General features: G+C 37.9%; 1 protein-coding gene across 16 annotated transcripts in view; it reads right to left on the reverse strand.

The window, feature by feature from the left end:
- arhgef9b (Cdc42 guanine nucleotide exchange factor (GEF) 9b) overlaps window positions 1–12,237 on the reverse strand; it is a 102,502-nt gene that overhangs the window by 17,616 nt on the left and 72,649 nt on the right. For all 16 annotated transcript variants that reach the window (XR_012389532.1, XR_012389531.1, XR_012389535.1 and 13 more), the window contains 3 exons: window positions 11,388–11,620; window positions 3,437–3,566; window positions 5–136 (listed from right to left, as the gene is read on the reverse strand). Coding sequence is in view for 11 of the 16 variants with exons in the window: in XM_021481030.3 (XP_021336705.2) it covers window positions 5–136; window positions 3,437–3,566; window positions 11,388–11,620 (495 nt within the window). In the remaining 5 variants the exon portion in view is untranslated. The remainder of the gene's footprint in view (window positions 1–4; window positions 137–3,436; window positions 3,567–11,387; window positions 11,621–12,237) is intronic.

A 12,237-nucleotide genomic window follows, 5' to 3' on the forward strand; every position in this document is an offset into this window, starting at 1 on the left:
GTACCTTTTTGCACAAGACCAGCTGATGATCAAAAAGGAAGAAGACCCGCTGCTGACTTCTGCCATAAGGCTGATAGATCCAGGACATCTCACCCGTGTAGATCAGCTCTGAACTTCTGTCCAGAATGTCATCACCCTAAAAAAAACATCAGCAATCAAGGCAAAAGGTTAAGCTGAATTATTAAACAAACAAAATGTAGTCATCAGAATTAGTTTTTGTTCTGGACAGTTGAACTTTGTGCATGGGCCTTATTGAAATTGCTTGTTTTTTTTCCTCTTCTTTTTCAGAATTTCTCTGGTGCATACACACTAGAAGTAGCAGAAATGGATGTTTGATATGGTTTCAGAACTTGGTGTGGCTAAAAGGTTCAACAGCGCCACCCATACAAATTTGATAAAGTGCGCCTATGCTTTGTTCTACGCTTCACGCACACATACAAAAAATGGCACAAACATACATATCAATGCCTACAAAAAAGTCTTTTGGCGTGAAATCTGAAAACTAAGAGGATGTTGTATATATTTGTGATTTATATTTATCATCTCCTTTAAAAAGTTTACAAAAAGCAAACTTTTTATATTCCATATTCACTGCATTAAAAGTTACTGATGTACAAACTAATCAAAAATTCCAAATTTTTTGGTAACCTTCAAAAGCTTTGATTGATTTTGTGTATAATTCCCATAATAATATTGTGTTTGAGTGGCCAGCCAACTGTCCTGACCTGAACCCTATAAAGAATTTGTAGTGGATTGTCAAGATGAAAATGAGAAACATCTGACCAACAATACAGATGATCTGAAGGCCGCTATCCAAGCTGGCTGGACTTCAATAATGCCTCAGCATTGCCACAGGCTGATCACCTCCAGCCTTTTACAGTCCCTGTCTTGTCTTAAGGCGTACTCACAATATGTACAGTTGCCTTGAACCATGCCGAAGCACACTTGCTTTAGCTAAATCGATATGAGGTGGCACGCAGTAAAATATTTAGTCCTTGGTGCTGCAGGAATTAGGAGGTCTGCTGAAGGTGCCGCTGTTGTGCAGTGAGGGGTTTGTGTCTTAAATAATCTACGACAGTTGGTGTTCATTGAAGAGCAAGAATGATTAATAAATCCAAATGAAGCAGTCCTTTAAAAGTCATGTCTCGTCTTGAGTTTTAGCCTCAGGAGTGCTTTGCACTCACACTACAATCGTACCGCACCAAAGCCCAAGTGAACCGCGCTCTGGCACACCTCTTCCACGCCTGAATCCGATTCAGAGCCCTCACACTTCTCAAACGACCCGGGAAACAGGCATGGGTGTGGTTCAGATAGCTTAATGTGAGAACGGCCTTAGTATTTAGTTCTGTCCTGCACTTGAGTTTATTCATGTCATTCCCTGTCATGTTAGCTTTCTTATGTTTCTGTAGTTACCCTCGTTAGTTGCCTTGGTTGTTTATTGTCTCCACTCCCTTGTTATCTATTAACTTATTATCCCTTTGTCAATTTCTTCATGTTGTGTCAACAAAAATCGATAAAGCTAACTTTAAGTTTTAAGTCTAAGTTTAAGTGGATTGAACATAACAGTTGTCCCCCTCTAAAAAATATAAAATTGTATTGTTTTGACTAATTTTAAATAAGTAGTTTGAACAAGCAGCAAAAGCCACATATTCAGTGTACATAAGCCCTCTTGTTTTAGCCTTCTTTGTCGGTTTAGTTCTTTTTGTCAGCCCTGAGATGTCCGCATGCTCATTGTATAGTACCATAATGGCGGTGCTAGAAGACAGCTGAACGCTATTGGTTTACAGAAATACATCATTCGTTTACGGAACAAGAATGAAAAACAAAAGAGCCGCCATGTTTAAAATACACAGCTGAGAGATCTTTTACAGCGTAAATATATAAACATATCATAATGAGCCAAGGTCGACCCAGGCTTAAACAAACCTTCTAGTCGGCGTGTTGATGAACAGCCACAAAGAAGAGCAGATTTACCCTGTGCCCCTTACTTTTTTACGAGCCAGACTGAAGCGCGAGTAGTTTCGCTTTCTTGCTTGCTCTTGTTGCGCGTCTATATCTGACTTCTTGAGCTGATGATAATAATGTGCACTTGAATTATTGACGTGCTTTTGAAACCTGATCCTGTCAGAAACTGACAAATGCAAGAGTGAATTGCGACCCGTACAGCTTTACTGTAGACAATTTCTTGAGCGAAAATGACGATGACTGAAACTTTTTGTCATACACGATGCCCACCAAAAGGGTACCCTTGGTAATGGAAACGCAAGCCTGATAAAGGTGACCCATATTGACCCGAACCAAACCATACTGTACCAGTCAGTGGAAACGAGCCACAAGGTGGATACTGCCACACTGCACTGAAGCAGTAAATCATGGACAAAAAAGGGACACCAACCAATTATTTAGCGCATAATTTGGGAATCTTGAACATTTTTGGAAATCTGATTTTGATTAATCTTAGAGAAAATATTATTTTTTAGAAACTCATTCTTAAGTTTTCTCCATAATTATCCATTAAGAGTTTATTTATGTAGTTTTCTGTTTTTTTTAATCTGTTATGAATTGCATTATGGGACCTTGAACTCTGCCCTATCAACTTATGATGTTTAAATTTGTACTCTTTTCTTTACATTTTTGACATTTTAGTAGTTTTTATTTTACATCATATTTTATAAGAAATACTATAGAGGGAATTAAGTCCATAAAATAAAAGAAAAAGTACTGGCAGTTCATTCATTCATTTATTTTCTTTTCAGCGTAGTCCCTTTATTAATCAGGGGTCACCACAGTGGAATGAACTGCCAACTTATCCAGCACATGTTTTAAGCAGCGGATGCTCTTCCAGCTGCAACCCAACACTAGGAAACACCCACATACATACACTACTACCAATTTAGCTTATTCAATGCACCTGTACCGCATTTCTTTGGAGTGTGGGGGAAACTGGAGCACCTGTAGGAAACCCACATGATCATGAGGAGAACATGCAAACTCCACACAGAAACGCCAACTGGCCAAGCCAGGGCTCAAACCAGCGACCTTCTTGCTATAAGGCGACAGTGCTACCCACTGCACCATCGTGCTGCCATTGCAAGTTGATTACCAGTTTTTTTTTACCATAATTTACACCACCAGCTCAGACAATACATTGCTTCAAACTAATAATGTCAATAAAATCAAAAGTCCAAGGTCTCATAACAAAAAACGTGAATCTCAAACCACAAAACTGCTACGGATCATTTTACATTAAGTTGTAATCATTAAAATGTTTCACTTCGTGTGTCCAATGAATCTAGAATATGAGAAAGTTTCTTTTTTCATTTAAAAAAGAACTTTGAGATGTATCTGTATGATGTAAAAAAGTTCAGTCTAATTAAATTTGAACAAATGTGACCCAATGAGTTAATTAAATCATAATTAACTTAATTAAACACACCTCCCAGTCCAGCACCGAAGCTTGCCATTGTGCAATCTTGTCGATGTTCTCCAGTCTTCTTTTGCGCTCATTGATTTGTTGGGTGACGTTCCTCATGACAGCAAGAGCTGCGGCCACATAGCGGTAATCACTGCAGTGGACAAAAACACGACACCCACAGACAGTAAATATACATAAAAAACTCACAAAATGGGATTGGTCATGTGCTGCAATCTACAAACACAACTAGATAAAAATAAGACCAAACATTTTATTTGAAAATATGGAGTGTTCTTTAACTGGAAAGAATTAAAAGATGAACCACTGTTTTACAGCATCAGTATTATCCTGGTTTATACTTCTGCGTCAAGTGACCGGCGTGACCCACGACGCATGCAACGCACGTAGCTGTGCATTCATACTTCTGTGCGCTGTTTCTGTTGCTTTGCAATAACACTTCTGAAACGCTTGTTGGCAGTGAGGTGTTTATGTTCGTCTGTGTAGAGTTTCTTCGCTGGTGTTTTGATTTTTTCGGAACGCTTCCTTAATGTACAAGTGGTTTAAACTCGCTCATTTTAAGGCAGGAACCGGCAGACGAGTAACAACTTTAATCATAAGGTAAAAACAAAACAAAACTTTTCATCTGGAGCTCCTTCAGCTCTCGGTCCTGCCCACACTTGTCAGTGCTACCAAGCCGGCCAATCACAGAGCTTGCGCTATGCGTTGTTGCGACGAGTAGTTACATTTTTTGAGAGGTGCACATCAGAGACGCCGAACGGCCACGGCAAGGGCTATGCGTCCACGCGTAGGCTGTGCCGTAGCATACGTGTGCGCTTGACACAGAAGTATAAATCAGCACTTAGCCCTTGCAGATCACTGGACAACAGTCCCTGTCATTTACCCAAACTACATATCCCATCATACCTCGCAGCACCACACCAGTTTCAGGTCACGCCTTGATTACATACACACAGCTAAAGCTGATCAGGACTCACATGCACTATAAAGACTCCACACACACATCCTGGCTGAGTTTTGTTTCCCTGCAGTGAGCATTACCAAGTGTTTCCTTGTTTGGTCTAACCATGTTTTAACCATTGTTTGTTTTATGTTTGTTTTTGTTTTGCTGCCTGCCTCAACCACCTGCCTTTTACACCAATTACTCTTTGGATTATCTACATGCTATCGCCTGTTCCTGTTTAAACCTTGCCTGTTTTTCTATTCTAATAAAAGCTGCATTTGGCTTCATTGGCATCATTACACTAACAGTTGATCCGTAAAAACGCATTACAGACATGCACAAAGCAAGATAGTATTACTAATCGGTGGTATTCAGATGTTAGTTGGTTTCCATGGTTACATGAGGAGCTCCCTTTCTAGTTGTGTTTATTAATAATATACAGCATAGCTCCTGTTATTATCTGTTTTTTTTTTTTTGGTCAGTTTGATGTCTATTTGTTAGTTCCAAATGGGAAATAAATGGGGGTATATATGCTAGCAAATATGCCTTCTGAAGGGCACTTTGAATTGAAAACATCATGGCCACCATATTAAAGTGTTGCTTCAAACTGAAGTGCTCAAAACTGGCTTTTAAAGGATATATCTGATGGACACTTCTGCCATGATCCTTTGAGAAAGGAAGCTGTTTGGTGTCACACAATGCATTCGGTTTGGAAGGAATCGTCCCTATGGTCTAATGCTTTCAGATGGACCCTCCGAAGAGATTAGTGCATAGAGATGAGCCCTTCCAAATGGAACCCAGCATTTATATAAGTGGTTAAAAGGATAGTTCACCCAAAAATGAACATTCTGTCAACAGTTAATCAGCATTATGTGGCTCCAAACCCCTGAGATCTTTTTCGGAACACAAATTAAGACATTTTAGACAAAATCTGAAAGCTCTCTCATTTTCAATAGATAGCAACAGTCATTTAAAGTCCAGAAAGGCACCAAAAACATAATTAAAACAAAATATATGCCTTTAGCAGTTCAATGGAAATATTATTAATCTACTATGAAAATATCTTTGTGTGCACATTAAACAAAAATAATGACAGTTTATTTTCCTCAGTGTCAGTATAGAGTGCGCATTCACAAAAACTACTGCACATGGCTTTTTTTTGGAATGTTTGGGTTTGGAACAATGGACGCTTTCCACATTTCCAGGTTTCTCAGCAGCATAGAGTTGGGTAAACTTACGGTGCAGTGAATCAGAGATTAATTATTTTTACAATCCTATTTACTGAAACAATAAAAGAAAACTTCCACGATGGTGTTATCAAGACTTTCAGAAAAAGAAAAAAAAAAGTGTGACTGATAACGACAGCCAGAAGTGAGAAGAAAGCAAATATCCTGCCCCATACACTCTGCATTACAAAAGCCTCACACCATTTTATATATATTCATTTTTGTAATTTGATGCAAAGATGATATGATGCATACATAAACACCAAGCAGCAACTCTCCCCTGCGAAGCTAATAGGAAAGTAACAAAACTGCAATTCATTGACTGGCCTTTGGGGGCTGGTTCCAGAAACTCCAGATGTTCACTGACATGCTAAATTGGCCATTTTTACAGCTGATATAAACGCGTTTACAGCCTGGTACAAAAGATGGTTTTGGTGCATATAGCTAATATTACCCTTGAGGGGGTGAATTTTTTTATAGCCCATTCGTTTTATTTATATTAAGACTGCATAATTAAAGGCGTGGCCACTTGAGGTGTGCACACTTGGTTGCCCTCACGTCACCTCAACTGATTCCGGCTGATTAGCTGCTGAACTCTGCATATACATTGAACTTTTGTTTTGTTTTAAGTGGCTTTATATAGTCAGCTGCCTTTTGGAATTATTTCTTACAATTACCAGATAATATGGCATGCTGTGTGTACTTAATTATGCTCACAAACCATTCAAGTGGCCTCCATTCCCCAAGTGAGTGAATTTTTTATTCTTGAAAATTCTGAACAGTCATCTGAAATATTGTCGTACAGTGATATACATGGATTTCATAATAGCCTTGCATTTACTAACACAGACTATATTTAAAAGGGGTGTTCCATAGTGTATTTTTAAGGCTTGGTAGTGTTTATGGGGTGCATGTGTGCTCATGCTTCGTTTGTAGAAAATCACGTTATTTTTTCATATATCCTCCTTTGATTATATACAGCTACTTAGCTAACATGTAAAATGACTGTTATATTTCATAGTTCCTCTGAAAGGTCCGCCCTCAAGTCAGCTAACCTAATGTGCTGTAATTCACAGATCAGCTCCGCATCACCAGGAAGCATCCCATAACAATATAGCTCCTATGGCCACACCCCTTCACTGCACAGGATGTGTGCGTGTAAATAAAAAGTTTTTAAAAAGTTTAAATTTAAAAGTTTATGACATCATTAACCCGGATGTATTTTTTTGTAGTCCCCAAACTTGATTCGCCGTAGGCTTCGCTAAGCTAACTCTGTAAAAGCCAATGTCTCCCTTTGTATTAGACTTTGAGCGTCTTACATTCAGAGATGTTGTTTATTTTCACACAGCTACATTACACATCAACTAAAGTTTCAAATACGATATCGTAATGGACCAACCCTTAAAGTATTTGAAAGTAATTCGTGTTTTCCTCCTATAAAAAATGTCATTAGATCATTGCTTAGTGGCTTAATGTATTTCAACAGCGTTTTAAAAGACTAAATTCTATATTGATTTAGTATACAACCAAGCACATGCGGTTAGAACACAAACAAGTCGCAGGTAATGAAGTATTAAGCGTTTCTGACAAAGAAAAACTTATAAGCAAAATGCTTGCAGGTATCTGTAGCTCCGCCCACACTCTACCTCTTTGCCCATTTTGGTTACGCGGGGTCGGCTCGATGAAGCACAAACAAAATGGCCACGCCCACTTGTAGCTTCATTTGTGCTCTTCAGAAACCGATGAGTGACGTCATGGATTTAATGTCCATATCTTTTACAGTCTATGGTGAATACATATAAATAAATGTTCATGTTTTTTGTAATCTTGTAAAGAGTCCATATGAGGGTAAGTAAATAATAACCTAATTTTAATTTTTGAGTGAACTAACCATTTAATGTCTACCTCTCCTGTGATCTCCTGAGATGTTGTTTGTGAAAATATTTAAGTGTTTTAATTTAATTCTGCCGTGCTGTGTGATTATTCCAAACACAGTGATTATTTCAAATGATTATTTCAAAACGTAAGCGCATCCTCTCAAAGCAATCTTCGTTGGCATGCTTCACTCTATATTCTGCTAACAAAACGATCACACAACTCTTCATCCAAACTTGCACCATAATCACATTTTGAAGCACATTGTTTGAGTTCAGTATACAGTGCTGAAATCAGAAGCGTTTAGCTATTATTAGCGGTTTGGGTCCAAAGTGTGCTTGCAGAATCTCGACAATTTCTCTAAATGTCTTATCCTTCGACTATAAAGGTTGAACCAAATACCGCAATAGCCCATATGGGGAATCAAAAAGAGTACTTAGCAATCGTGAATAATTCCACTTGCTCAATATATGCTGACCAGGACTAATTTTCTGGTTTATACACATCTAATCTACCGATTTGGGCCATATCGATACAATTTTCCTCGTCGCCAGTTTGTTATATATTTTCGAGGCAAACACCAAGAAATGCCATTAAGCGTGCTTTACTTACTAAGTATATCAGCAAAGTCATCACAACAACACAACCCATGGCTTAAATAGTTGTCAAGAACCAATGAAATTGCCAGACCAACACCCTGATCATTACAAACACAAATTATCCCAACACACCACAGAGTTCATAACACAATCTAACCATGATTCCACTGAAAGCTGCAAATTTAATTTATTCAGAAAACTAGAATATTGCATAAATTGTTTGTGAATTAAGCATTGTTTCAGCACCATGTGGTTAACAGAACAGAAAAGTCTCTTCCTGAGAAACTAGAACAAAGAATTAATAATAAAAGTGAGCTTTTCTGCAAACGGGGAAGCTTGTGGCTCTTTCTTTCCTACATTATGAATGAGTTGTGCCTTGGAGTGTGCTGAAGAAACTCAATAACAACCCCTGTCATGTTATCTTGGGTTCAGATGGTGGTGTTCAGAAGTTCTAGAAAGTTCTAGCAGATCATTTAACCAAGACATTTTCATGAAAGTCTTTGCTTAAGCATTTTTCTGTGTGATAAATGCCAGGCATAGGCTACACAGTTTTTTTTTGTCTGTTACATCTTGTCACCAACAAGAAATGTGTCAAAGTACATTAGGAAGGCAGAACTACTGACTAACTTACAAAGATAATATCATACAAAAGCACAGGCTACCATGAATCATTTCTCCATTTCAAATTCCTCCTAGCAAAAAAAAAAAAAAAAAATTATATATATATATATATATATATATATATATATATATATATATATATATATATATATATATATATATATATATATATATATATATATATATTTATATTTGGCACTTAAGTGGGTCGAGTAACAATAAATTCAAAAGACATTATACAGAGAAACTGCAATTCATAACTTCAAGCTAAAAAGAGGTTGAGGCAGTGAACAAAACCAGATTAGTAAATTAATTAATGGACAAAAAATATGATATGTAGGAAAAAAAAATCTACCAAACCTGGTCAAAAATGTAATACTCGGTAAAAGAAACGTTAAATCTACACCCTCAGAAATAAAGTTACGTAAACTGTCACTGGGGCAGCACCTTTTCAAAAGGTACCAATTTGTAACAATGGTACCTCAAAGGTACTTTTTAGGTACAGTTGGGTACTAATATGTACCACCTTTGAGGTACCATTGTGGACTCTTAGGGTACAAACATGTATCTTTTGAAAAGGTACTGCCCCAGTGACAGTTCCTGTCCCTTTATTTCCCAGAGTGTAGGTTGCACCGCTAAAGAAAATGCAGCATTAGGTTCCTTTTTCATATATCAATTTCTATAATTCCCATAAATTGTTCTTAAATGGAAAGTTTAACTCCTAAACAATCACTCCACTTTTTGAGTTGCAAATTATAGATGATATATCCACTTATATATAGAATGACTATTCTTTTTTAACTGGCGGTTGGCCTGACCAGTCAAAATTCGCTCTTTTTGACTTCTCCGTCATCTTTTGTTTCACCTTTGCAGTGATGGGATTTAATGTTGTAACAAATGATTTGATTACTTTCTCACGCTAATCAAAATGCATCACATGACTGTTCATTTACCACACAAGCCAAGCCCGGCCCGACCCTGTCTAAGGGTGCTTTCACACCTACACTTTTGTTTCGGAACGTATCTCATTTGCCCAGTTAGCGCGGTTCGATTGGCATATGTTAACAGGGCAATCGCGCTCTGTTCCGCGCCAAAGTAATCGCTCCGAGATCGCTTGAATGAGGTGGTCTCGGCTCGATTGAAACTGACCCTGGAGCGGATCGATTGCAAAGAAAGCGATCCGATCCGAGCGCGGTTATATCACAGTGTTTTATGGATATGTATAAGGCTTACGGCTATATGATGAGAGAATTATGATTAGGGCGGGAAGTTTCGCGAGTCTCCGGATGCCCGCAAATGAGTGATGATCTCCCGGTAATCTTGCGTCTCCCTCCCGGTCCTTAAATAGGCTACGTCGCGCACCCAAACCCCTCCCCACCGCGCCTCAGACACGTCACACGCGCGCACCCTGTCAATCACCACCAAACCACCACCTCTCCTAACAGCTTAGCGGGACGCTGCAAAATAAACCCTGACACTCTGACCAATGTGAGGAGAGTTTACTCGCACGTGACTTGTTTTAGCTCTTTTGGTCCGATTAGAAACTTTGAAGTGTGAAAGCGAACCGCTCCAAGAGCAAAGAGCAACAATGTAACAATTGTAATCTCTGTTTCGGAACAACTGAATCGATTAACAGGTGTGAAAGCACCCTAAAATGACAGACATTAAGCCTGAACCCACCCGAACCCGTCCGGTCCTGGCAAAGATCTTTAGCTCTAGTTTATAATATATATTTTTTTCAATGTTTCTGTGAAAACATCAATTCACTTCATAAAGACATGTGCTAACCCACTGACGGCACATGGGTTAGTTTTACAACAGATTTACAGTGTAAGTCAGAATTATTTGTCTCCCTTTGAATTTTTTTATTTTTTATTTATCAGTTATTAATTTGTTAAACGCCATTAAGGTCAAAATTATTGGCCCCTTTAAGCAAATTTTTTTTTCGATAGTCTACAGAACAAACCATCATTATACAATACCTTGCCTAATTACCCTAACCTGCCTAGTTAACCTAATTAACCTAGTTAAGCCTTTAAATGTCACTTTAAGCTGTATAGAAGTGTCTTAAAAATATCTAGTCAAATATTATTTACTGTCATCATGGCAAAGATAAAATAAATCTGTTATTAGAAATGAGTTATTAAAACTACTATGATTAGAAATGTGTTGAAAAAATCTTCTATCCTTTAAACAGAAATTAGGGGACAAAAAATAAACAGGCTAATAATTCTGACTTCAACTGTATGTGCTTTTAAGTAGCTTCAAAATAAAAGCCACTAACCAACATCATTCTCTAGAGTGAGGATGACTTTGTTCGTATGAAGGAAAAAAGTCACATACACCAAAGATGGCTTGAGGGTAAATAAATTATATGGGTAATTTTCATTTTTGGGTGACTATTTCTATAAGGGGTTACACTATTTTGTATTTAAGGTATATCATAAAAATGGGGAAAACTCTTATATTAATGCTATTAGTTTAGTCAGATTGTGTTTTGTCTGTAACTGTGAATTAAATTTACAGCAGTACACATTCAAAATCCTGATATTTCCAGATATTCACAAAATCATATTGCCAGAAGGTTATATGTCTGTTTGATTGAAAGCACTTGTAACATTCTGCTTTAGCCTGAACATTAGCCTCAGGTCACTAGGCACTGTGTTTATATATATGTGTGTGCGTGTTACCTATGCTCCTGTGCCGTGTACTTGAGTAACTCCGCAAGCTGTAGAGGATATTTGCATATCTTCTGCACAGGCGTGAGGAGGAAGCCATCAATGGCAATGTCAATCATCTGCTGGAGGAGACGACAGGCTTCAAAAAAGTGCTGATAGCGTCCATCCTTCATTAGCTTGGAGAGCTCCATGCAGGCATCTAGATGGTTGTTGCAATACTCGGAATAGATCCAGAAACCATCTTGCTGTATTGAAAAGAGATAAAATAAAAATAGCTTTAACAGGAGTCAGTTCAAAGGTCTGAATAGCTAATACATGGATATACATACACAACTATTATCGATCAGGGGTGCGTTTCCAAAAACCATAGTACGTTAACAAAATAGTTCGCAGACTGCATCGCAATCTTGTGCGCTTGCAACTACACCTCTAGAGCTGTAGTTAGAAGCATAGTTCCTGGTTGTGTTCCCCGTTATCCCTTCTATGCCCTATCCACTTGTTAAGTCATGACGTATCGGTGACGTGTGGAATACTGTTTCCTGGTCCAAGCCGCTACTCATTTAAATTGAGAAAATATTCGTTTATGGCCACTTTTTGGTGCTATCACACATTAAAGTGTATTTTATACAAAATCAGTCTTTGGGATTGTTGTTTCACAAATACCAAAGTTTTAGCAAATAATAAATAAAAAATAATCACTTTCTGGTCATCAGATACATGGATATGTATAGCGATCGCGATTTTCGAAAGTGTTACAACACTTAGTAAATGTTTATTATTTCCATTTGTTGAGTCTTCCTATACAGTTTGATAGAGCAATTGGAAGCCGCTTCGAGTGATGTCACACCTAACAAGCGGATTC

This window comes from Danio rerio, chromosome 14, assembly GCF_049306965.1.
Source record: "Danio rerio strain Tuebingen ecotype United States chromosome 14, GRCz12tu, whole genome shotgun sequence".
NCBI classification, from domain to species: Eukaryota; Metazoa; Chordata; class Actinopteri; order Cypriniformes; family Danionidae; genus Danio; species Danio rerio.